This window comes from Nomascus leucogenys, unplaced genomic scaffold, assembly GCF_006542625.1.
Source record: "Nomascus leucogenys isolate Asia unplaced genomic scaffold, Asia_NLE_v1 Super-Scaffold_258, whole genome shotgun sequence".
Classification (NCBI taxonomy): Eukaryota; Metazoa; Chordata; class Mammalia; order Primates; family Hylobatidae; genus Nomascus; species Nomascus leucogenys.
In genome coordinates this window covers 4,242,726-4,269,303 of record NW_022095769.1, presented here as the reverse complement: position 1 = coordinate 4,269,303, position 26,578 = coordinate 4,242,726, and the positions used below count along the sequence as shown (strand labels likewise).

The following is a 26,578-nucleotide window of genomic DNA, read 5'->3' as shown; positions in this document are numbered from 1 at the left end:
CTTGTAGAGTTTCTACCGAGAGATCAGCTGTTAGTCTGATGGGCTTCCCTTTGTGGGTAACCCGACCTTTCTCTCTGGCTGCCCTTAACATTTTTTCCTTCATTTCAACTTTGGTGAATCTGACAATTATGTGTCTTGGAGTTGCTCTTCTCGAGGAGTATCTTTGTGGCGTTCTCTGTATTTCCTGAATCTGAATGTTGGCCTGCCTTGCTAGATTGGGGAAGTTCTCCTGGATAATGTCTTGCAGAGTGTTTTCCAACTTGGTTCCATTCTCCCCGTCATTTTCAGGCACACCAATCAGACGTAGGTTTGGTCTTTTCACATAGTCCCAAATTTCTTGGAGGCTTTGTTCATTTCTTTTTATTCTTTTTTCTCTAAACTTCCCTTCTCGCTTCATTTCATTCATTTCATCTTCCATCAGCGATACCCTTTCTTCCAGTTGATCGCATCTGCTACTGAGGCTTCTGCAATCTTCGCGTAGTTCTCGAAACTTGGCTTTCAGCTCCATCAGCTCCTTTAAGCCCTTCTCTCCATTTGTTATTCTAGTTATCCATTCTTCTAATTTTTTTTCAAAGTTTTTAACTTCTTTGCTATTGTTTTGAATTTCCTCCCGTAGCTCAGAGTAGTTTGATCGTCTGAAGCCTTCTTCTCTCAACTCGTCAAAGTCATCCTCCATCCAGCTTTGTTCCGTTGCTGGTGAGGAACTGCGTTCCTTTGGAGGAGGAGAGGTGCTCTGCTTTTTAGAGTTTCCAGTTTTTCTGCTCTGTTTTTTCCCCATCTTTGTGGTTTTATCTACTTTTGGTCTTTGATGATGGTGATGTACAGATGGGTTTTTGGTGTGGATGTCCTCTCTGTTTGTTAGTTTTCCTTCTACCAGACAGGACCCTCGGCTGCAGGTCTGTTGGAGTTTACTAGAGGTCCACTCCAGACACTGTTTGGCTGGGTGTCAGCAGCAGTGGCTGCAGAACAGCGGATTTTCGTGAGACCACAAATTCAGCTGTCTGATAGTTCCTCTGGAAGTTTTGTCTCAGAGGAGTACCCAGCGCCCGCCACCACGCCCGGCTAATTTTTGTATTTTTAGTAGAGACGGGGTTTCATCGTGGTCTCGATCTCCTGACCTCGTGATCCGCCCGCCTCGGCCTCCCAAATTGCTGGGATTACAAGCGTGAGCCACTGTGCCTGGCCTGTGAACTAGCACTTCTGAAGATCCCAAGGCGAGATCCCGTGACTTCCTTGGGAAGCTCTGCCGCGCCCCCACCCAACCCCACCCCACCACACCACAGCAGGCCACTGGATTCCTGGGACCACCCCAGCCTGCGGCCCAAATCCTTCCTCACTAAGGGGAGGGGAGGGGTGTTCCGGCCGGGCAGGGTGGGAAGGGGTGCTTGGGTGGGATTGTGACATAAGATTGCTCTGGTAACATGGAGCAGATCTGGACCCCAGCCTAATAAAGGTGACATAACTAAAGGTGTCATAAAGACAGGGCGGGGTGCACGCTCATAAAGGGCATGAGCATCTCCGGGCTGCCAGAATGGCTCCCGTTGAGTGCGCAGCACCAGCGTGTGTCATGTCTTGGCTGCGTTTCTGGGGCCCATGGCCCCTCACGTGGCAACTATTGTGTCTGCTAGTGAAGGAGGCTCAGCCTCTGGTGTGGGTCAAGGACCCGCTCCAGCTGACCTCTAACCCCGTGGGGCCACCTGAGCCCTGGTCTTCCCGCTCCTCCCATCTCCCGTGGGAATCTCCCCATGCACCTGCTCCCCTAGCAGCCCCAGGTGACTTTGATTACCTGGGGCCCTCTTCTTCTTTGCAGATGTCAGCCCTGCCCCAGGAATTGACTGAAAATTTGGCTCCATTCCTGGACACGGATTCAGCTGGAGAGCTGCCCCTGGGGCCAGAGCAGTTCTCAGCTGCCCACCAGGATTTAAATGACAAGCTGACTCCGCAAGAAAGGCTCCCAGAGGTGGTTCCACTGTTGGATGGGGATCAGAACCAGACCCCAGTTCAGCTTCCTCGCCTCAAAAATAAGGTTCAAACTGCAGATCTAGATCGGGCTGCAGGTCATCAGGCAGATGATATACTTGTTCCACTACACAGTGAGGTTTCAAAACCAGCCAAATTTGTTTCGCCCAAGAACCTGAAGAAAGACCTAGCTGAGCGTTGGAGCCTTGCTGAGATTATTGGGATTCCACATCAATTATCCAAACCTCAGCATCAGAAACAGACTTTGCAGGATGAATATTCGAGTATGGACACACTGTATCCCGGCAGCCTGCCTCCAGAACTCCAGGTGAACGCAGATGAGCCTCCAGGGCCACCTGAGCAAGTTGCACTTTCTCAATTCCATCTAGAGCCCAAAACTCAAAATCCAGAGACCCTGGAAGACATCCAGTCCTCTTCACTCCAGGAAGAAGCCTCAGCGCAGCTTCCACAGCTCCCTCAGGAGGTAGAACCTTCAACCCAGCAGGAGTCCCCAGCTATGCTTCCAGAGTCCTCTATGGAGAGTCTAGCTCAAACTCCACTGAATCATGAAGTGACAGTTCAACCTCCAGGTGAGGATCAAGCTCATTATAACTTGCCCAACATTACAGTTAAACCTGCAGATGTGGAGGTTACCATGACATCAGAGCCCAAAAATGAGACAGAATCTTCCCAAGCCCAGAAGGAGGCCCCAATTCAGCCTCCAGAGGAGGTGGAACCTTTTGCAACCCAACAGGAGGCCCCAACTGAGCCACCAGGTCCTCCCATGGAGCCTGAACTTTCCCCCAGTGAGCAAGAGCAGCCAGCTCAGCCTTCTGAGTCTTCTGGGGAGGTTGAATCTTCTCCAGCCCAGCAGGAGGCCCCAGCTCAGCCCTTAATGTCCCCTGAGCAGTTTCAACGTTTGAAAGACCAGCAAGACATTATAATTCAGCAGCTAAGTAGACCTGAAAATTATGAACTTCCTCCAGTCCATAAAGAGACCACAACTCAGCCTCCACCTCAGCTCTCCTCAGACTTTGGAAGTTCACTGAATGATGAAGCAATAGGTTCACCTCTAGATGTGTCATATCTAGATCTAGATAGGGAGCTTACCAAACCTACAGCAGTCACTATGGGGGTAGAACCTTCTCCAGTCCAGCAGGACAACCTTCCTATTCCCATTGAACAGGCTGACTTTTCTCTATCCCAGCCTGATCTCCCTTCCCCGCCTCTGCATTCTCCTGAAAAGATTGAATCTCCAGTCCACCAAGAGGCCGCAGCTCAGACTGTAGATCCCCCTAAGGAGGCAGAACCTTCTCCAGTCCAGCAAGGGTTCCTAGCTGAGCCACCAGAGCCCCCTAAGGAGGTTGAACCATCTGCAACCCAGCAGGAAGCCTCAGGTCATCCTCGGAAGTCCACTGAAGAGGTCAGTCCTCTACCACAGTGGGAGATACCAGCTCAGCCATCAGAGCCACCTGAGAAGGTCAAACCATCTCCAGTCCTACAGCAGGCCCCAACTCGGCTTTTAAAGCCACCTAAAGAGGTAGAATCCTCTCCAGTCCAGCAGGCAGTCCCTGCTCAGTCTTCAGACCCCGCTATGGTGATAGAACCCTCTCTGACCCAGCAGATGGCCCCATCTTTGCCTCCAGAGTTCCCTCAGGAGGTAGAACCATCTGTAACTCAGCAGGAGGTTCCAGCTCAGATTCCAGAGCCCCTTTGGAGGCAGAACCTTCTCTGGCCCAGCAGGAGGCCACAGTTCAGGCTCCAGAGTCCCCTAAGGAGGTAGAACCTTCAAGGCAGCAAATGGTCCCAGTTCAGCTTCCAGAACCACCTAAGGAATTTGCTGCTCGACCTCCAGCTCATTATGAGGTGACAGTCCCAACACCAGGCGAGGATCCAGCTCAGCATTCAACAGTGCCCAGTGTCACTGTTCAACCTTTGGACCTGGGACTTACCATCATTCCAGAATCCACGACAGAGGTTGAACATTCTCCAACCATGCAGGAGACCCCAACTCAGCCTCCTAAGAAAGTTGTACCCCAACTTGAAGTATATCAAGAGGTAACAATTCCAACACCAGGTCAGGATCGAGCTCAGCATCCAATGTCACCCAGCATAACCGTTCAACCTTTGGACCTGGGACTTACCGTCACTCCAGAACCCACTATGGATGTTGAACATTCTACACCCCTGAAGAGGACTATAGTTCCTCCAAAGCATCTTAAGGTGAGACTTCCACATCCAGACCAGGTTCAGACTCAGCATTCACACCTGACTGAAGCCACAGTTCAACCTTTGGATCTGGGGCTTACCATCACTCCAGAATCCACAACAGAGGTTGAATCTTCTACAGCCCTGACGACTACAGCTCCTCCTCCAGAACACCCTGACGTGACACTTCCACCTTCAGATAAGGGTCAGGCTCAGCATTCACGCCTGACTGAAGCCACAGCTCAACCTCTGGACCTGGAGCTTAGCATAACTACAGAGCCTACTACAGAGGTTAAACTGTCTCCAACCACGGAGGAAACCTCAGCTCAGCCTCCAGACCCGGGGCTTGCCATAACTCCAGAACCCACTACAGAGATTGGACATTCCACAGTCCTGGAGAAGACTACAGCTCCTAGTCCAGACCAGGTTCAGACTCTGCATCGAAGCCTGACCGAGGTCACAGGTCCACCTACAAAGTTAGAATCTTCGCAGGATTCATTGGTGCAGTCTGAAACTGCACCAGAGGAACAGAAGGCCTCCACAAGCACTAACATATGTGAGGTCTGTACCTGCGGAGATGAGACTCTGTCATGTGTTGATCTCAGCCCAAAGCAGAGGCTCCACCAAGTGCCTGTGCCAGAGCCCAACACCTACAATGGCATCTTCACCACCTTGTAAGAATCACCTTTCCTCAATCATCCTCTGTGTCTTGCCTGACATGGCAGCCTTTTCCTGTAGGCCTTCCTGGGCCTTCCTTATCTCCCTAAGCCATACTGACAACTGACTTTCTGCTTTCACCTTTGCTTGTCAACTCTCCCTTCTCCTCATTCTCCTTTAATGTTAGACCCATTCTCCAGTCTTTTACTTTTACCCCAGTCTTTTACTCTTACTCATTTTCTTATCCATTCTTATTTAGCCCCATCACATCATTGCTTAACCGCTGCTCTGCTCCTATTTTCGCTTCACCCTCTTTTTTTTTTTTTTTTTTTTTTTTTTTTTTTTTTTTTTTAGACAGAGTTTCACTCTTGCACAGGCTGGAGTGCAATGGCACGATCTTGGCTCACCGCAACCTCCATCTCCTGGGTTCAAGTGATTCTCCTGCCTCAACCTCCTGAGTTGCTGGGATTGCAGGCGTGCGCCACCACACCTGGCTAATTTTTTGTGTTTTTAGTAGAGATGGGGTTTCTCCATGTTGGTCAGGCTGGACTTGAACTCCTGACCTCAGGTGATCCACCCACCTTAGCCTCCCAAAGTGCTGGGATTACAGGCGTCAGCCACCGCGCCTGGCCCGCTTCACCCTCTTCACAGCAGCAGCCTGTCACTCTCCCGATCTCAGTGATGATGCTCTAAGTGGTTAAGAGTTGATTCTGGAGCCAGGCTACCTGGGTTTGAACCCAGGTCTGTTTATTAGCTTGGTGATCCAGAGCAAGTTATTCTGCTCTGTGACTCAATTTCCTCACCTTTAAACGGGATTATGCTAGTTACCACTTCATAGGATTGTTGTGAAATTTAGGTGAGTGAATATATGAAACACTTCATCAGTGCCTAGCATATGTAGGAGTGTTGGCTGTTAACATGATTACTCAGTCCTTTAGTTATGTCCAGAACTCATCTTTGTCCCTGGCTTTTTATATGTAGCACTCATTTTGTGTCAAACCCAGGACCAAGTATGCTATTGTCTGCAGAACATGAAAATGATCGGAGGGAAGAAAGAGAATAGGCATAAAAAGGAAGGTATATATAATTAATTACTAAAAGATAATGCATGCCATCATTGCTAGAATTTACCAGAATCTGTGGTCCTTGAGGTGTGGAGATCAGGGAAAGCTACATGGGTAAGCTAAAAGTTTACTTGGGTCTTAAGGAGTACACAATGAGGTATGGAAAGCCATTGAAAGTTTCCAAGCAAGAGAGATTAAATGATGAAAACAGGAAGATTATTTTATTTTATTTTGCTTTTTTGCTTTATGTTCAAGTATAGACACGCAAAGGATTATTTTAGAATCCGTATGTAGAGTGCCCAAAAGGAAAAGCTTATTTCAGGGAGACAAAATAGAAAGGTCTAGCAAAATGTAGGAGTAAAGTGTGAAGGGGCTAAATCAGATCAGTTGTAATAAGAGTGGAAAGAAAAAGCCTAGGATGTTTCAACAGAGGGCAAAGCTTTGGTGTTACCTGGCATAGGGTTTCTTTCTACTTATTTATCAATAAAGATAAGCTTATGCCCATTTTTCTGTTGAATTATTTACCATTTTTGTGTTGATTTGTAGGAGTTTGTTTAGACACATAAGTGCTTTTGGATAAAATGCTTACATTCAAAGTAATTAACTGGCATCGTCTGTCCAAGAGATGGGATGGATAGGAAGTTAAGCTTCCGGGAGATGCCTCATCATTTGTGCCAGTGGCCCCGCATTATTTCTTGATGAATTGTGCAAACTGGGAAGCTGATAGCTCTGGAAATGAGAAAGCAGGTGTTATTTTCTGTTTCTGAATATCCCCGACAATGTTGCCATGATTCTTTTATTTATTCTGTTCATTCTTTTCCTGCCTATTCAAGGATATAAACTGTCTTTCTTCACAGAAATTTCCAAGGAAACTATATTTCATACATTGATGGAAATGTATGGAAAGCATACAGTTGGACTAAGAAACTGTGAGTATATTCTCTCCAAATATGACAAAAAACTAACTGCATTGTAAGATCCTTCTTGGTCCAGAATTTTGAGGTGCATACCTCTGAGAAAAGATATTTCCCCTCCATACCCCAAATCAACCTCTGTGGATTGCCATCTGTGGATTGCAATCCTATGGTTATTTTAAAATTAAATTTGGTAGGCTCTCTCTAAAATAAGAGGCAATTTAAATTTTTTATCATACAAATAATACATGGTTATATTCTTTTTTTCCTCTTTTTTTTTTTTCAGAGACAGGGTCTTACTTTGTGCCCTGGGCTGGAGTGCAGTGGCACAATCACATCTCACTGCAGCCTTCACCTCCCAGGCACAAGTGATCCTCCCACCTCAGCCTCCCAAGTAGCTGGGACCAGAGGTGCATGCCACCATGCCCACCTAATTTTGTATTTTTTGTAGAGACAGGGTCTTCCTATGCTGCTTAGGCTGGTCTTGAGCTCCTGGGCTCAAGTGATCCTCCCACCTTGGCCTCCTAAAGTGCTCATATAGGCATAAGCCACCACCCCCAGCCCATGATTCTATTTTTAATGTATAAAAATGCAATAACAGGTATAACAAAAACCCTCCTTTTGCCCTACTCCCTCATTCCTGAGGTTATGCTACTCTGTTTAGTATACATGCTTCCAGACTTTTCCCCATTTTCCTACATATATATTTACATAAGGCAAAATAGATTTGTTGTGTGGTTTTTAAAATCTTTTTTCTTTACATAAAGGGTAACATCTTGCAACTTGATTCTTTCACTTCATGGTATCACTTATATGATATTTGCATAATCCGTAATATGGATGCATCATAGTTTATTTAATAATTTCCCCATTGATGAATGTTTAGATTATGCTTAGTGGGCAAGTATTCCTGTAGCATAGATATCTAGAAATGGAAGAGTTGGGGTGAAGACTGTGTAGATACAAAATTTTAATTGTCCTCAAAAATGTTGTGCCAACTGACTATATTGTCAGCAGAATGTGACAGCATTCATTTCCCCACACCTTTTCACTGCTGGGTATTTGCCAACTTTTTGTTGAAGTTATGGATGAATAAAAGGGATTCCATCCAAATTCGAATTTTTCTGATCACTCATGAATTTAATTAAATATCTTAATATGTTTATTGAACATTTGTGTTTCTTCTCTGAATTTTCTGTCCTTTGTTCATTTTCCTGTTGAATTGTTTTATCGTTTTCTTCTTGATTTATAGAAGGAATTAGTTTAGACACATAAATGATTTTGGAAAAAATGCTTACATTCAAAGTAACATTTTTCACAACAGTTTGTGTCACATCATTAGTTTGGCTTATATAGACAAGACATACATAAGTTCTAAATTAAAAATAAAACACATGCTAGGTACAGTGGCTCACACGTGTAGCCCCAGCACCTCGGGAGGTCGAGGCAGGTGGATCACCTGAGGTCAGGAGTTTGAGACCAGCCTGGCCAATATGGCGAAACCCCATCTGTACTGAAAATACAAAAATTAGCCAGACATGGTGGTGGGTGCCTATAATCCCATCTACTTGGGAAGCTGAGGCAGGAGAATTGCTTTATTTTTTGAGACGGAATTTTGTTCTTGTTGCCCAGGCTGGGGTTCAATGGTGCGATCTTGGCTCACTGCAAGTTCCACCTCCTGGGTTCAAGGGATTCTCCTGCCTCAGCCTCCTGGGTAGCTGGAATTACAGGTGCCCGCCACCATGACCAGCTAATTTTTATATTTTTAGTAGAGACAGGGTTTCACCATGTTGGACAGGCTGGTCTCGAGCTCATGACCTCAGGTGATTCATGTGCCTTGGCTTTCCAGAATGCTGGGATTACAGGCATGAGCCACCACGCCAGGCCAGGACTACGTTTTAAAAGCAAGAAAATCATTATGAAAGTCAGGGTAGTGGTTACCTATTAGGGTTAGAGAGAGGAATATGATTGGAAAGGGGCACGCTGGGGCTTCTGGGATGCTAGCAATAATCTTTTGTAACAATGTTTACATGGGTATCTGCTTTACAATTATTAAACTGAGTATTTGGCCAGGTGAGGTGGCTCATGTCTGCAGTCCCAAGACTTTGGGAGGCAGAGACAGGAGGATCACTTGAGCCAGGAGTCTGAGACCAGTGTGGGTAACAGAATGAGACCCTGTCTCAGAAATTAAATTAAATTAAATTAAATTAAATATAAACAACATTTATGTTATGTGCACTTTATGCACTTTGTAGTTCTCACATTTTTTTGATGGGAGAAAAAAGTTGAATGGCTTCACTTGCAGCCCTGACGTGGTCCCATGTGGGGCTTTCATAATAAGGTTTGGGAAAAAGAGAGGAGGAAATGGAGGTTCTGCTGATCTTGGTGCCACCCAGAGTTGGATTCTGAAAGGTATATTATGATCTAGAGAGGAGTCATTAAAGATACAATTTGGTGGGAAGAATGGAGCGGTGTGCTGGTGTGTGTGTGCTTGCATGTGTGTGTGTGCTTGCATGTGTGTGTGTGCTTGCGTATGTGTGTGTGTGCTTGCGTATGTGTGTGCGCTTGCATGTGTGTATGTGCTTGCCTGTGTATGGTGGTGGTGGTGGAGAGAGATGGACACAAAAAGGAAAATGTAAGAAAAGGTTTGAATGAAAGCAGAGCAGATACCACCATCTGGAAATGACCATGACCCAGCTTTCTTCCACATGCAGGAGATAGTCCTGTGTAGCAAATAGTTGTAGTTTGTATTTTAATCTAGAAATAACTTTTTCATTTTCCAGAATTCTCAGTGAAAATTATTTGACTGAATTACATAACGATTCATTTGAAGGCCTGCTATCCCTCCAGTATTTGTAAGTTAGTTAATCATATTTTTCAGTTTTTAGTCATATTATTTTTAAAACGAATAAGGGGTTCAAATTAGATAATCTCTAAGATTTCTTTCAGCAATAAAATTCTGGAAGTCTGTAAGTTTGTATGGGGTCTCAGCCCATCTCTAGCATTAGCTACGTCAGCCCATCTCTAGCATTAGCTACGTCCTATGCATTTTCAGTTTTTAAATTGTATAGACAAAATACAGACAAAAAATTTCACATGGTAAGAAGATCTGAGCAGTGACTGACACCCATATAAACCTTGTTTTATAAGGATTTACATATCATCTTCTTCTATTCAATCTACAGCCAATAGATCAAATCTAACTTAGGGTTTATTTTTTAATGGCCTATTAAGTTAAGAATGGTTTTTGCATTTTTAAAGGACTGTGAAAGAAAAAAGAAAGAGAAATATGCGAGAGAGATCATATGTGGCCCACAAAGCCTTAAAATATTTACTGTCTGACCTTCACAAAAAAACATTTGAAAAAGTTGGTTTAGTAGGATGAAAGGAATTAAAGTTAACTTCAGATTGTTGCCTAAAGGAGAAGAAAATATAGACCACCTACATTCATTTGAACATCATTAATCCAGAAATTTTTAGTAATTTAATCGGAATTAAATTAACATTTAAATATTTGAAATCAGCTGAATTATAGAAATAATATTATCAAGAATATTAAGCTACCAAGAAAATAGACTAGTATTAAGGATTTCATTTCGGGAATCGTTATATTAAAACAGTTGTTTGATGGTTAAGTGGTAGAGCTAGAAATGTTTACACTAAGAAGCATAGCAGAAATGCCCCTAACTCTTCACTAATTATACAGTAACTATCTCCCGAGCCCTGTTACCAAGAAAGGGATACCTGCATAGTATTTCTGCCTGTTTAGAGACAAGAAGATACTATGTTCAATTGCTATGAAAGCTTGATTCTTATCCTCTGTCCATAGAGGTGTGTATGTCATTAATCCTTATTAGTGATGCTCTTTTGCAAACAGATTCTTTCAAATGTGAAAGGCTTAAGGAAAGTGGGTGAAAAGACCCTCAAGTGGATGCCAAAGTGCTACAGAGGCCATGAAGTAATAAAACTACATTTGCTTTAAAATAATCATTTTCCTTCTACTCACTCCCCCAGCTATTTATATATTTATTTATTTATTTATTTATTTGAGACGGCGTCTCACTCTGTCACCCAGGCTGCAGTGCTGTGGCGCGATCTCGGCTCACCGCAAGCTCTGCCTCCCGGGTTCACTCCATTCTCCTGCCTCAGCCTCCTGAGTAGCTGGGACTACAGGCACATGCCGCCACGCCCAGCTAATTTATTGTATTTTTAGTAGAGACGGGGTTTCACCTAGTTAGCCAGGATGGTCTCGATATCCTGACCTTGTAATCCACCCGCCTCAGCCTCCCAAAGTGCTGGGATTACAGGCATGAGCCACCACGCCTGGCCAGTTATTCATTTGTTTTACAAATATTTGAATTTACTTTATTTCCATGTGTCAGTTTTAAACATGGTGGGCAATGCAGATGAACATTGCCTAGTGCATGCTTTCAAGGAGTTTATGCTCAGAAAAAATGGAATGAAAAATAACTACATTCTCACGCTTGTAATCCCAGCACTTTGGGAGGCCGAGGCGGGCGGATCACGAGGTTAGGAGATCGAGACCATGGTGAAACCCTGTCTCTACTAAAAATACAAAAAATTAGCCGTCGTGGTGGCGGGCGCCTGTAGTCCCAGCTACTCGGAGAGGCTGAGGCAGGAGAATGGCGTGAACCCGGGAGGCGGAGCTTGCAGTGAGCCGAGATTGCACCACTGCACTCCAGACTGGGCGACAGAGAGAGACTCTATCTCAAAAAAAAAAAAAAAAAAAAAAAAGAAGAAGAAATGGATGTGGGCACTAGGAGGGATAAATTGTTTCTGGAGCATAGAAGAGGGGAAAATGACTTCAGTTTGGACCCAGGAAGATGTTACTAGAACAATCCCATTTGAATAGGACTTTGAAGGGCCATTGTGTAGCATCAGACAGACATCTTGGGGACAATATTCTAAACTTGCAAAAGGGAAATGGGAGAAGGGTAAAACACAGGAAAGTATTCGAGGAATGCCATGAGTACCTGTAGATTACAAGGAGGGAGAGTAGGAAATTGGAGCCAGATCTTCTAGGGCTTTGAATGCCAAGCTGAGGAGCCATCATGGGGAACCGTGTTATCACAGCAGTGCTCTAAGATGGATCTGCATCACAATCATTGAGAGGGCACGTTAGAACTCAGTTCTGGACTCCACCCTCATAGTTATTGATTCAGTTGGTCTAGAGTGGGACCAAGAATTTGCATCCTCAATAATTTCCCAGGAGGTGCTGGTCTTTGCAAGCCACTTCTAGAGCGTTTATATGATGACTGTGTGCAGGATAGTTTAGGAATGGAGAGACTAGACATGGAGACATCAGCCAGACAATGTTACACCATCCAGGTAAAGAGGGAGGGAAAAGCCCCATCACTGTATAACTGAAGAAATTGCTTTCATGAAATATTAAAGCAATATAAAACCAAAAATTAATTTCTATTAATACGATAGAAATTAATTGTATTAATATGATTTGAATATTAGTTCAAAGTTATGTATTAAGTAACTTCCTTTCAAATGCTGTGAAAGGATGTCTTTTATTTCTTCTGATACTGAAGTGGCTTAGGAATACAAACCTAAACTAGGAAAGTGTATAAATGTGAGGCTATTCGTTTTAATATTAGAAAATATATATAGAGATAAAAGCTTTGAGCTTATAATCTAGGATTTGATGAGACTACAAAAAGGCATCTAATCAAGTCTACTGCTCTCAGGAAAAATTAATTCCAAAGTCTATTAAGTTGTTTATTTCATTTATTAAAAGTATGAAGGTGAGAGTCTAGGAGAGGTATGGGCAGGGTTAGGGTCTCTGGAAAGTTCAAATACAGGTCCAAACGTTTAGAGTCGAGATGAAAAATGTGTATTCAATATTATTCTAAACTCTTGCTATTATTCATACTAAGTTATCAACGCTGATAACTTATAAGTCAATATTTTGATTTTATTTTTCCTAGAGATTTATCCTGCAATAAAATACAGTATATTGAAAGACGTACATTTGAATCACTGCCATTTTTGCAGTATATGTAAATTACAAATATAACTTTATTATATTTGGAATTTTTACAAAACTTAATTATAAACCTCTGCTATTCATTTTGAAATATGATTAAAATTTGAGAAGTAGAAAGGTACTAAAATTATATAGCAAGTCCTTTTTGTCTCTAGCAAAGATTGGTGTGAGAATTATTACACAGATCATACTGAATCATCAGAGAGCAGTGGTTCTCAACTGGTGTGATTTTGTACTCAGGTGACATTTGCTAATGTCCAGAGACAGTTTTGGTTGACAAAACTGTGGTTGTGGCTCCTGGCATCTGGTGGGCAGAGGCCAGAGATGCTGCTAAACATCCTGCAAAGTATAAGACAAACCCCCATGGCAAAGAGTTATATAGTCCAAAATGTCGATGGTACTGAAGTCGTGAAATCCTGTTCTAGAGAAATAAAGATCACTTAACACAGGTACTTACTGAGCGTTCACTGTTTTGTAGCTAATGCACCACATGTGCAATGTTAAAGTATAAATCATAAGCCAGTATCTTCCACAGTGAGATTTCCTTAGTGCACAGAGAAAGGATTGAGGTTATGTTCCAACCTATATAAATTAGACTCACAGCAAATGATAAATGTTCTGAAATAATTTTTTTTCCTTTGGCTTGTGTCTTTTTTTTAGAAATCTGGGCTGCAATTTAATTACAGAACTGAGCCACGGAACATTTCAGGCCTGGCACGGAATGCAGTTTTTACACAACTTGTAAGTGAAATAGAAGATGAATACGTGTAAACAACTATTTTGTATAAAAACTCATACAATTATTGGTCAGCTGGGTATAAGCCCATTATGAACTCTGAAAAGCGTGTCTTATAAGATTCATTCATTTTTCTCAAATGGGGAAGCTAAGGTACAAAGAGGCCAAGAGACTTACGCAGCTTATATATGAGCTACTCTCCTTGTCCTAGTTCTGACCTATGGCATGGGCAAGAAAAGGCATCAAACAAGTGACCCTCAAATTAGCCTTGTTCCTGGGTGGGGTGGCTCAGGCCTGTAATCCCAGAACTTTAGGAGCTGAGTGGGGCGGATCACCTGAGGTCAGGAGTTCAACACCAACTTGGGCAACATAGTGAATCCCCATCCCTACTAAAAATACAAAAAAATTAGCTGGGCGTAGTGGTGCAGTTTTTTGCTCCCTGGAGGACTTTGTGTTAAGCTTTCTTCCTTGCAGCTAAATGTTGCAGACATTTAAGCAGTTTGAAACTCTGCATATGAGCAGGAATCAAAGTTAAATCCAAAGTGTGGGGCTGGGCATAGTGGCTCATGCCTATAATCCCAGCACCTTGGGAGGCCAGGGTGGGAGGATCACTTGAGGTCAGGAGTTTGAGACCAGCCTGGCCAACATGGTGAAACCCCATCTCTATCTACTAAAGATACAAAAATTAGCAGGTTGTGGTGGCAGGCGCCTGTGATCCCAGCTATCGGGAGGCTGAGGGTCAAGAATGGCTTGAACTCGGGGGGTGGAAGTTGCAGTGAGCCGAGATTGTGCCACTGCACTCCAACCTCCCCTCCAGGCTGGTCTCGAACTCCTGTGACCTCAGGTGATCTGCCCACCTTAGCCTCCCAAAGTGCTTGGGGTTACAGGTGTGAGCCACCATGCCTGGCCAAAATGGTGTTTATGTTAAGCTATTGTGCAAAAAAAATTTTTGTAAAGAAAATACGTCGCTGTATTTTAATTCCATATACTTTCCTGACTACTTTTCTGCCATAAGTGAAAAAATTCTATGATTTCTCTGTATAACATACCCAGCAAAGCAGAGTGGGTATATTCAATGGCCTGAAGGGGACTTTAGACTCAAGGTGAAGATTCTCCTCTACATCTGACTTTAGAAAATACTTTCCACCTTTCTTTCTTGTGGTTCAGAAATCTAGTTTCACACAGTTCATTTTGAGGTAGAGGGAGGTGTTCAGGATGTGTCTGGATTAGAGCAGCAGTTTCTGCAGATGCTCCTCTTTGTCTTCATTAATTTGCTGATGCTTAACTTAGGGAAGAGACACTGAGGGTCTGTTTTTCTTTTGCCCTCACAGCAGAGAACAGGCTCATTAGGTTCCTCCACCAAGAGGTTTGGGTAGCATCAATACAAATGTCTTAAACTCACCACCTTTACTAAGCACTTTATAACAGTGGGAGTCCCACATAAGAATCTGGCGGCTGGGAGCGGTGGCTCATGCCTGTAATTCCAGCACTTCTGAAGGCTGAGGTGGGTGGATGACCTGAAGTCAGGAGTTTGAGACCAGCCTGACCAACATCGTGAAACCCTGTCTCTATGAAAAATACAAAAATTAGCTGGGTGTGTTGGCGGGCACATGTAATCCTAGCTACTCAGGAGGCTGAGGCAGGAGAATCACTTCAACCCAGGAGGCAGAGGTTGCAGTGAGCCAAGGTCATGCCATTGCACTCAAGCCTGGGCGGCAGAACTAGGGTCCAACAGAGATGGGGTTTTACCACATTGGTCAGGTTGGTCTGGAACTCCTGACCTCAGATGATCCACCTGCCTGGCTTCCCAAAGTGCTGGGATTATAGGCCTAAGCCACCAGGCCTAGCCAATAAATGGAAACTTTAACTCAAAAGAAGGAGGGAAGGAAGGAAGGGATGAAGGGAGAGAGGGGAGGGAGGGAAAGGAGGGAAGGGAAAGAAGGAGGGAGGGAAATGAAGAAAGAGAAAGAAAGAAAGAAAGAAAAGAAAAAATTTTAAAACCATAAGGTTAAAGTAAACCTTTTTTCTTCATACCGATTAAACACATGAGTTCAGATTACAGCTTTGCTTCTTCATAGCTTGGTGACCTAGGACAAGTTATGTAACCGCTCTGTGCCTCAGTTTCCTCATTTATAAAATAGGGCAATAATATCTACCACATAAAGTTATTGTGAGGATGAAATGTGAAATTCTGATCACAAATACATAGCAGCCTAATAGATAGTCACTGTAATAATTATTATTTTTATAATTTCTGCAAAAGTACAGTGATGATTCTTGGGTTAACCTAAAGGGTGATTTTTACTTCTTCCTGTTTCTTTTCTTTTTCTTGTTCACTTTAAAGAATTAAAAAGAAAATAGATTCCAGCATTTTGGAATAAAAATTCACATCAAAATGAATTTATTCTTTTTATTGACATATAAACAAAATGTCATTTGTTTATTCAATGAACATTTATTAAATCCCTAGTAAATTTCAGACATCATGCCAGGCACAGGGATGACAATGACAATACAATGTGGTCTCTGCCCTCAAGGAGCTGGTAGTCCAGGAGACTGACAAGTAGATAGGTGGTTACATGCAGTGTAAGAAAGGCTGTGATGTCATACAAGAAGACAAGTGGGAGTATGTGATGGGAATATGGTTTTGACCAGTTCCTCCTCTTAGATTTATCCCTTTTTCTTTGGCTATAAAGCAAAAGAATTGGTCCTTTTTTTTTCCTTAACTGTGCAAATTAAACCATAAATTTACAAAACTTTATAAAGATGAAAGGCAAGCAGTCAGGCGCAGTATCTCACGCCTGTAATCCTAACACTTTGGTAGGCCGAGGGGGGTGGATCACCCGAGGTTAGGAGTTGGAGACCAGCCTGTCCAACATGATGAAACCCTGTCTCTGCTAAAAATACAAAAATTAGCTGGGCGTGGTGGTGGGCACCTGTAATCCCAGCTACTCAGGAGGCTGAGGCAAGAGAATTGCTTGAACCCAGGAGGTGGAGGTTGCAGTGAGCCAAGATGGAGCCATTGCACTGCCTTGTTTATAAACCATTCGAAGGCTTTCCATTTTTAGGAAATTTTTTTTTTTTTTTGGAGACGGAGTCTTGCTCTGTCACCCAGGCTGGAGTGCAATGGCACGATCTCAGCTCACTGCAACCTCCACCTCCTGGGCTCAAGCAATTCTCCTGCCTCAGCCTCCCGAGTAGCTGGGATTAGAGGCGTGCACCACCATGTCCAGCTAATTTGGGGTTTCACCATGTTGCCCAGGCTGGTCTTGAACTCCTGACCTCAGGTGATCCACCTGCCTCGGCCTCCCAAAGTGCTGAGATTACAGATGTGAGCTGCCATGCCCGGCCATTTTTAGGAAATTCTTAATATGGCCTCTACAGCCCTGCATGATCTCTTTCTCTAAACAAAAACACAAGAGATGCTACAGTACATTATCCCAATACTATAATTACAACCAGGTTATTGTTTTTACTTACTAGATTGAAAAGTGAAGAGTAAAGAGTATTTTCCTTACCTTAACCTCTCCAGCCATTTTATCAACTGCAAATCCCTCAACTGATAGCTGCAAAACAATGGTTTTAAACAGTAAGTGAAACTAAAAGAGGCTGGGAACAAACTTCCATTTACCCTAAAAACAAATCATTCTGTTCTCTGCCAACTTCAGTCTGTTATAAAGGATTTGTGATGGGAGATGGAGAAGTCCTTAGACAAAGCCAGTAACTATTTAAGGAAACTTTTTTTTTTTTTGAGACGGAGTTTCATACTTGTTGCCCAGGCTGGAGTGCAATGGCCTCATCTCGGCTCACCACAACCTCTGCCTCCCGGGTTCAAGCGATTCTCCTGCCTCAGCCTCCCAAGTAGCTGGGATTACAGGCACACACCACCACGCTCAGCTAATTTTTGTATTTTTAGTAGGGACAGGGTTTCACCATGTTGGCCAGGATAGTCTCAAACTCCCGACCTCAGGTGATCTGCCCACCTCGGCCTCCCAAAGTGCTGGGATTACAGGCGTGAGCCACTGCGCCTGGCCATAGGAAACATTTAAAGAGCAAAGACCACAATGTGTGGGTGTAGTGAATCATGGATGTCACTCAATAATATCCATGATTAGCAAGCTACTCAAAATTTTTCACATACCTTTATTAGTCTGGATATTAAGAATCCTCCCTGGTATCGGTTATAAAGTTCTTCCCAGTTGTCCTTTATGAATTTCCAAGCAGCTTTCCTTCCATGCTTGCTGCCTCCAGCTACTCCAACAATTACCGATACAGTGTCCTGCGGACGTACCTCTTCCTGAAAAACCAAAGAGAGCTAAAAGTCTAGTGTATCAAAAACATATTCTGGTACCAGAAAGTGCAACATACTGTTGACACTGAAGTAATCACACTGAAGACACTTATTCCTTGTTTTAGGAATAACTGGAACCAGCAGTTCTCAGCAAAGAAGATAATGTTTAACCTAAAGATCAACCAAAATGAGAACGAGGTACTGAGACAGGTTCAGACAGACTGCTCAACAGATACTTGCTTAGGAGCCTATAGGTTTAAGAAAGGAAGAGACACAAAGTAAGCAAAGGCATAAGCCAGTTTCCCAGTTTTCAAGAGTCCCTGTCCTCATAGTTTCCATTCTGGAGAGACAATTTGTTTACTCTCCCAACTATTATGATTCTCGCCACTAGTGGGAGAAAAACAGAAGTCAGTAACAAAAACTCAAGCCAGTTTCTCTGGAAAAGGAAGCTTTAGTTAGGGTTAAGGCAGCTCAAGAGGATCAGAGCTGAATCAGAGACACTCGTCACAGATGGGTAACGATTCACTTCTAAATGCAGTTTTCACCGTAACTTACTGAAAGTGCAAACGTGAGGACTTTTTGAATCAGGTCAGGCAAGAGAGTAGCGCCAAGGACTCTTTCGATTCGGTTTTTCTCTTCTTGCGTATCTGCTTGTTTATGAAGCTACAGGAAAAAAGATAAAGATAGGAATAGTTAACTCTCCCTTGGATGTTCTGCATATGATTATATGCTTTCTTCCCCAATAAGGTAAAACTTAAGTTCTATATTCTCACTAGGTAAGAATGGCAGGGCCATTCTCTCTCTCTCTAACGAAAGAGAATACTTTTCAAGGTGCTTTGGGCCAGGTGCGGTGGTTTACACCTGTAATCCCAGCACTTTGGGAGGCCGAGGCGGACGGATCACCTGAGGTCAAGAGCTCGAGATCAGCCTGGCCAACATGGTGAAACCCCGTTTCTACTAAAAATACAAAAAAAAAAATAGCCAGGTGTGGTGGTGCCCACCTGTAATCCCAGCTACTTGGGAGGCCGAGGCAGGAGAATCGCTTGAACCTGGGAGGTTGCAGTGAGCTGAGATCATGCCACTGCACTCCAGCCTGGGCAAGAGAGCGAGACTCTGTCTCAAAAAAAAAAAGAAAAAAATATGCTTTGGCACTAAATTTGTCATCTGCTGTTACAGTAAGTAAATCACTAGATGTAAATGCTACCAGATGAACAGCCTGTCATTAGTTCAGACCAGTTTAACATCAAGATCTAAGAGGTAAAATCTATCATAGCCAAATTCTTTACATTATTGATATCTGGCTAATGTTCTGTGTTAGAAGAACAAACTAATCATTAGTAATCTTATACCAAATCATCAAATTAATTTATAATAGTGAAAAATTGAAAATGAATACTGTAATTACTTATAAAAATGCATTATTGAAAGTTATATTTTAAAAATATCTCATAAACATGTTCTTGTATTTAAGTGAAGAAAGTAGATGAAGCAGAATGATCCTAAATTAAAAAAAATATATATATATATATGGCTGGGCGCAGTGGTTCACGCCTGCAATCCTAGCACTTTGGAAGGCTGAGGTGGAGGTTGCAGTGAGCCCATATCGTACCACTGCACTCCAGTCTGGACAAAAGAGCAAGACGGTGTTTCCAAAAAAAAGGGGTGGGGGAGAACCCCTGGAAATACATCAAAATGGTAGTATTAATTAATGATGGCTTCTGATCAGTGGGATTATGCATCTTCACACTTTTTAACTGCAAAAGCAGCACATACTGAATGCAGAATATCTGAAAGACAGAGAAGCATAAAGAAAAAATAAAATTACTACTATATGTACATTATCAAATCTGGAAAGAGAGCATGTTATACATGCTGTTTTTGCTACCTGCTTTTTAAACTATAGGTAAGTTTTATTTTCCTCTTTATACTTTTCTAGTCTCTAAATCTTCCATAGTATATATATATATATAATCTTTTTTCATAATCAGAAACAAAATGTTGTAATTCTTAAAAATTAGAACTATAAATGTATAAGAGCTATGTCTCCAAGACTCTTTTGATCTTTTCTACCCCTTAAGATTTAACACTGACCAGAGTGTCTGGAGACCTCATCAAAGCTCTCAGTTTCCTCTTCCTTTTGACACTTTTTTTTTTCAATAAACAATTTTAATTTATAAGAAGCAGAGATAGGGTCTTGCTATGTTGACCAGGCTGGTCTCCCTATTTTTTTTTTTTTTTTTTTTTTTTTGAGATACAGTCTCGCTCTGTTGCCCATGCTGGAGTGCAATGGTGTTAGCTCACTACAACCATGCCTAGCTAATTTTTCTATTTTTAGTAGAGCCGGAGTTTCTCCATGTTGCCCAGGCTGGTCTCGAACTCCTGGCCTCAAGTGATCCTCCCATCACTTGTAATCCCAAAGGGCTGGGAATACAGGCATGAACCACCATGCCTGACCCCTTTGGACTCTGAGCAGCAGTGCAGTAAAATAGATAGGACCTTGGGAGATCTGGGTTCTAGTCCCAGTTTTGCCTCTAACTAGCTGTATGATCTTGACTAAGTCCTTCATCCCTCTGGGTCTCAGTTTCCCTATGTGTAAAATGAGATGAGTGGACAGATAATTTCTAAGGCCCTTTTCAGCTCCAATATTCAAGGTCTGAACCTCTGGCTTTCAGGAAGCATTTTCCTCCAAAGAGAACCTGCTATTCTAGTCCACTAGATGGCACTCTAACACCACATTTCAAATATACTGTGAATTAATGTTTTTTAACCCTGCTATATTATTCCTAAATTACCATCATAAGACAACCTTCTTCATCTCTTACCAAATGGCTTCTTGAAGAACCATGATTCCGCCTTCATTAGAGCTATTTCCATAGTGAAGCTGATTATCGTGAACTCCCTTGGGTTAAATAAGTGCAAACTCTTAATAAATACACATACTTGTGGAAAATCTTAAAAGTGCCATGACATGAAAATGTCAATGTATCTGCCATGAAATTTTCAGAATCCCTATTTTTTTTCCATATCATCATGGACTAGATGAAAAAAAATCAAATATCCCATTTCATACATATCATTTATAGTATATAGGTTCACAGAATATTAAGACTGAGAAGGGACCTTAATGTTCAGGTGGAAGGTAAACCCAAATTTAACTTTTTTTAGGGTCTTTTTAAAGATAGGGTCTTGCTCTGTCACCCAGGCTGGAGTGCAGTGGCACAATCATAGCTCACTGCAGCCTTGAACTCCTGGGCTCAAGCGCTCCTCCTGCCTCAGCCTCCTGAGAAGCTGGAACTACAGGTGCATGCCACCATGCCCAGCTCTCCCAAATATAACTTTTATATTCTTAGAAAGCAGGCCAGGCATGGTGGCACCTGCCTATAATCCCAGCACTTTGGGAGGCCGAGGCGGGCGGATCACAAGGTCAGGAGTTCGAGGCCTGCCTGACCAATATGGTGAAACCCCGTCTCTACTAAACATGCAAAAATTAGCTGGGTGTGGTGGCAGGCGCCTGTAGTCCCAGCTACTTGGGAGGCTGAGGCAGGAGAATCACGTGAACCCGGGAGGCAGAGGTTGCAGTGAGCCAAGATCGTGCCACTACACTCCAGCCTGGGTGACAGAGTAAGACTCTGTCTCAAAAAAAAAAAAAAAAAAAAGAAAGTAAACCTATTACAACAGGAGTAAAGCAGTACATTTTGAGAAACTTTCTTAAAGTTTCTATTTTCAGACATCCTAACCATTTTTCAGAGGATTTGTTTAAAACCAAAATATCAGAATTTAGATCTGCAATTATGATCATTAGAGCTATTTCTACAGTGAAGCTGATTATCATGAACTCCCTTGAAGTCAGAAGAGTGTTGTTAATCCATGAAAGGTAGAGACAGTAGAGCACATTCCACTCCTGTCCTAAGCGTGGATCTTTTAACAAATGGGTTTTTAGGCACATTTTGCACATTTTATTTAATGATTAAAAAGTAGATTTGGCTACCTCCACCTCTAATGTAGCCAGTGCACTCAAGCCATTTCCTTATAGACCGGAACTGTATGAATAGGGACTGGAGATGGCATTTGCTTCACAGTACTACTATTGATTGAAAATTTCAAACATTGCTGCCATTATGAGGACATGGAAAGTTTTATCTATATTTTATCTAAGTCAGAGCTTAATTATATGCCAATTACCCTGGGAAAACTAGAGAGACTATGAAGGCAGGTGAATTAATTTCCTATTAATAAAGGACCCTGCCATAGCTCAAATGCTTGAGACACTTGATCATCATCTGTCTATCCCTTTTCTAAGCACAAAAACAAACCTTCTAAGCACAGAACCTAAGCACAGAAACAAACGTTTTGCTTAAAATGGGCAGAACCCCAAGTAAGTTTACACTGAAGATAAAATTTAAAGAAAGTGACTTGTTAATCAAAACAAACATTTATTTCAGTGTTAAAATTTCAGCTGGGCACAGTAGCTCATGCCTGTAACCCCAGCACTTTGGGAGGCTGAGGTGGGTGTATCACTTGACCCCAGGAGTTTGAGACCAGCCTGGGCATGGTGAAACCTTGTCTCTACAAAAAACACAAAAATTAGCTGGGTGCGGTTATCACACTCCTATAATTCCAGCTACTTGGAAGGCTGACGCAGGAGGATCACTTGAGCCTGGGAGGTTGATGCTGCAGTGATCCATGATTATGTCACTTTAGCCTAGGTGACAGAGTGAGAGCTTGTCTCAAAAAAAAAAAAAAGATTTCAGATGCATAAAGTGAGTAAAAAAAGGTGGGGAAAATAAGACGTCTTTGGCATCATACTGATAATACTGATCTAATAACATATATGGATAGACATATAATTCTCTCACAGTTTTAAAATACTTGCATGTCTACAATATGCATCTTTCTTTTCTAGGACTTTTTTTTTTTTAACCATTTAGAGGTGTACTGTGTGTCTATCCAAGCTCAAAAGCAGGAAATGGGAGCCTTCTCAAATATACTTACTTTTAACATAATGTCTAAAGTAGTGCCATCACCATGCTTCAAAACAGTCAGATAGACCTACAAGAGAATACAGGGACAAAAAATAAGTCATTTGATTAAATGTACCTTGTTTCAAGTATTCTAATACTAAGAAAAGACAGAAAGCAAGTAAACAATATTGTAAATGTTGGCCGGCTGCGGTGACTCACGCCTGTAATCCCTGCACTTTGGGAGGCCGAGGCAGGCAGATCACCGGAGGTCAGCAGTTCCAGGCCAGCCTGGTCAACATGGCGAAACCCTGTCTCTACTAAAAATACAAAAATTAGCTGGGCGTGGTAGCAGGTGCCTGTAATCCCAGCTACTCAGGAGGCTGAGGCACGGAGAACTGCTTGAACCCAGGAGGCGGGGGCTACAGTGAGCCGAGATCACACCACTGCACTCCAGCCTAGGTAACAGAGTGAGACTCCATCTCAAAAAAAAAAAAAAGTAAATATTATAAATGTGGATATTACAAACTGTAGTTAAGGAGCTAGCAGTGCCTGTGAGCAACCACAAAGGTAAATGGCATGTTGTACCAGCAGAGCACAGCAGCTTTCAGGGGAATGTGCACAGCTAATCACCTTTCAGCACTGCAACACTGACTGAGAAACTTTAAACAAATAAGAAGATGACTATAAACCACTTAAATAGTATATATTAAAATAGAGGTAGACGTGGTTTGTGGGTCAGTTCTTAGGTCAGTTTTGGCTATTAAAAAAAGTACCAGGCTGGGCATGGTAGCTCACGCCTGTAATCCCAGCACTTTGGGAGGCCAAGGCAGGTGGGTCACCTGAGGTCAGGAGTTCGAGACCAGCCTGGCCAACATGGCGAAACCTCATCTCTAATGAAAATACAAAAATTAGCTGGGTGTGGTGGCAGCGCCTGTAATCCCAGCTAGCCAGGAGGCTGAGGCAGGAGAATCACTGGAACTCAGGGGACAGAGGCTGCAATGAGCCGAGATCACGCCACTGTACTCCAGCCTGGGCGACAGAGCAAGACTCCATCTCAAAAAAAAAAAAAAAAAAAAAAAGTTCCGTGCTTCACAAAATGATGTAGTTACCTATATGTCAAGGGAATTTATCGTGAAAACCTACAGGACTCCTCAGATCAGCGGAGAGAATCTGTTTTCCTTCCACGTGGTCCTTAAACCGACGACGGGCTTCTTCTAACGTTGCCTTATGTCCTGCTTTTCCTAGTTTTCCTAGAACCAAGCCCCTCAGGAGTGCATCGAGATGACCTGATTTGAGAAGTAAAAGAGACATAAGACTACTTAAAAAGCCTATTTTTGTAAGTTTGCCATCTGGATATCTTATAATTGTGCTATACCAATTCTACGGTCTTGAACAAACACACTCAATTAACTTAATACCTGAGAGAATACTTGTTTTACATTTATCAAATCATAAGAGTGATATGCTAAATAGATTAGACAAGCAAATAAACTTGCTGACTTTATCTACAGTCACGAATGCCAACTATCTGAATTTACTAAATGTTTACTCAGTCTAGTTAACTACTCTGCTAAGGATTATGTGTGAAAAGAACAGGCTTACATCATGCAGTTTCGACCCAAGGTTCAAAGAAAGATCACATATGGAACTAGTATGCTCTATGTATAATAAATTGAAATCTTAGATTTTAAAAATCAAAATCTGATGGGTCCATTCCTCCAAGACACACAAATAGCCAATAAGCACATAAAAAGATGTTTAACATAATTAATCACTAGGAGAATGCAAATCAAAACCACAATGAGATACCAATTCATACCCACTATGATGGCTATAATAAAAAAGATAATAGCAAGTGTTGGCAAGGATGTGGAGAAATTGAAACCCTCGGCCAGGCGGGGTGGCTCATGAGGTCAGGAGATCGAGACCATCCTGGCTAACATGGTGAAACCCCGTCTCTACTAAAAAACACAAAAAATTAGCCAGGCATGATGGCACGCGCCTGTAATCCCAGCTACTCGGGAGGCTGAGGCAGGAGAATGGGGTGAACCCGGGAGGCAGAGCTTGCAGTGAGCCGAGATGGTGCCACTGCACTCCAGCCTGGGCGACAGAGCGAGACTCCGTCTCAAAAAGAAAAAAAGAAATTGAAACCCTCAAACACTGCTGGTGGGAACACAGTATGGTGAAGCCACTTAGAAAATCAGTCTGGCAGTCCCTCAAAAGGTTAAACATACAGTTATGGCCAGGCACAGCAGCTCATGCCTATAATCCCAGCACTTTGGGATGCCAAGGCAAGAGGATTGCTTGAGCCCAGGAGTTCAAGACCAGCCTGAGCAACACAGCAAGACCCTGTTTCTACAAAAAACTTAATAATTAACCAAGCATGGTAGCATATGTCTGTAGGCCCAGTTACACAGGAGGCTGGGGAGGGAGGATCACTTGAGCCCAGGAGGTTGAAGCTGCGGTGAGCTATGATCACACTACTGTACTCCAGCCTGGGCACAGAGCAAGACCTTGTCTTTTTTTTTTTTTTTTTTTTTTTTTTTGAGATGTGGTCTCACTCTGTTGCCCAAGCTGGAGTGCAGTGGCATGACCTCAGCTCACTGCAGCCTCCGCCTCCCAGGTTCAAGCAATTCTCCACCTCAGTCTTCTGAGTAGCTGGGAATACAGGGTTGCACCACCACGCCCGGCTAATTTTTGCATTTTTATAGAGACAGGGTTTCGCCATGTTGGCCAGGCTGGTCTCGAACTCCTGACCTCAGGTGATCCACCTGCCTTGGCCTCCCAAAGTGTTGGGATTACAAGCCTGAGCCACTGCCACCCAGCCGACCCTGTCTCTTAAAAAAACAAAAGGACGGGCGCGGTGGCTCACGCCTGTAATCTCAGCACTTTAGGAGGCTGAGGCAGGCGGATCATGAGGTCAGGAGATCGAGACCATCCTGGCCAACATGGTGAAACCCTGTCTCTACTAGAATACAAAAAATTAGCCAGGTGTAGTGGCATGGACCTGTAATCCCAGCTACTCAGAAGGCTGAGGCAGGGGAATCACTTGAACCCGGGAGGCGGAGGTTGCAGTGAGCTGAGATCATGCCCACTGCACTCCAGCCTGGAGACACAGTGAGACTCCATCTCAAAAAAAAAAAAAAAAAACAGAGTCATCATATGACTCAGCAATTTCACTCTTAGGTATCTCGAAAATAAATGAAAGCACGTCTGCACAAAAACTTGTATACAAATGTGCATAACAGAATTCATAATAGCCGAAAACTGGAGCCCTCATGAATGGGAATAGTGCCCTTATAAAAGAGACCCGGGGGTCTGGGTGTGGTGGTTCACGCCTGTAATCCCAGCACTTTGGGAGGCTGAGGCAGGAGGATCACGAGGTCAAGAGCTCGAGACCATCCTGGCCAACATGGTGAAACCCCATCTCTACTAATAATACAAAAATTAGCTGGGCATGGTGGCCTGCATCTGTAGCCCCAGCTATTGGGGAGGCTGAGGCAGGAGAATTGCTTGAACCCAGGAGGCGGAGGTTGCAGTGAGCCGAGATCACACCACTGCACTCCAACCTGGCAACAGAGTGAGACTCCGTTACCAAAAAAAAAAATAAAAGGAAGGACTGATACATGCTACAACATAGATGAACCTTGAAAATATTATGCTAAGTGAAAGAAGCAGATATAAAAGGCCAAGTATTTTATGATTCTATGTATATGAAATGTTCAGAATAGGTAAATCCATGAAATAGAAAGTAAATTGGTGGTTGCCAGGA

At 43.0% G+C, this 26,578-nt stretch overlaps 2 protein-coding genes across 2 annotated transcripts in view; one reads left to right on the top strand and one right to left on the bottom strand.

Moving 5' to 3' along the window:
- Positions 1 to 1,531: 1,531 nt before the first annotated feature.
- LOC100587234 (leucine-rich repeat-containing protein 37B) lies at positions 1,532 to 13,658 on the top strand. The gene is made up of 6 exons (XM_030808035.1): positions 1,532 to 2,701; positions 4,294 to 4,841; positions 6,746 to 6,817; positions 9,586 to 9,657; positions 12,760 to 12,831; positions 13,479 to 13,658. Exons 1-6 carry the CDS (start codon positions 1,532 to 1,534, stop codon positions 13,561 to 13,563), a joined length of 2,019 nt encoding a protein of 672 aa, XP_030663895.1. The 3' UTR covers positions 13,564 to 13,658.
- A 1,122-nt stretch (positions 13,659 to 14,780) lies between these two features.
- LOC100584360 (puromycin-sensitive aminopeptidase-like) overlaps positions 14,781 to 26,578 on the bottom strand; it is a 34,144-nt gene continuing 22,346 nt past the window's right edge. Inside the window, exons 9-14 of the mRNA XM_030807960.1 lie at positions 23,950 to 24,092; positions 22,838 to 22,894; positions 18,401 to 18,508; positions 17,696 to 17,851; positions 17,073 to 17,120; positions 14,781 to 14,834 (exon numbers count right to left, since the gene is read on the bottom strand). Coding sequence (XP_030663820.1) covers positions 14,781 to 14,834; positions 17,073 to 17,120; positions 17,696 to 17,851; positions 18,401 to 18,508; positions 22,838 to 22,894; positions 23,950 to 24,092 — 566 coding nt within the window. The remainder of the gene's footprint in view (positions 14,835 to 17,072; positions 17,121 to 17,695; positions 17,852 to 18,400; positions 18,509 to 22,837; positions 22,895 to 23,949; positions 24,093 to 26,578) is intronic.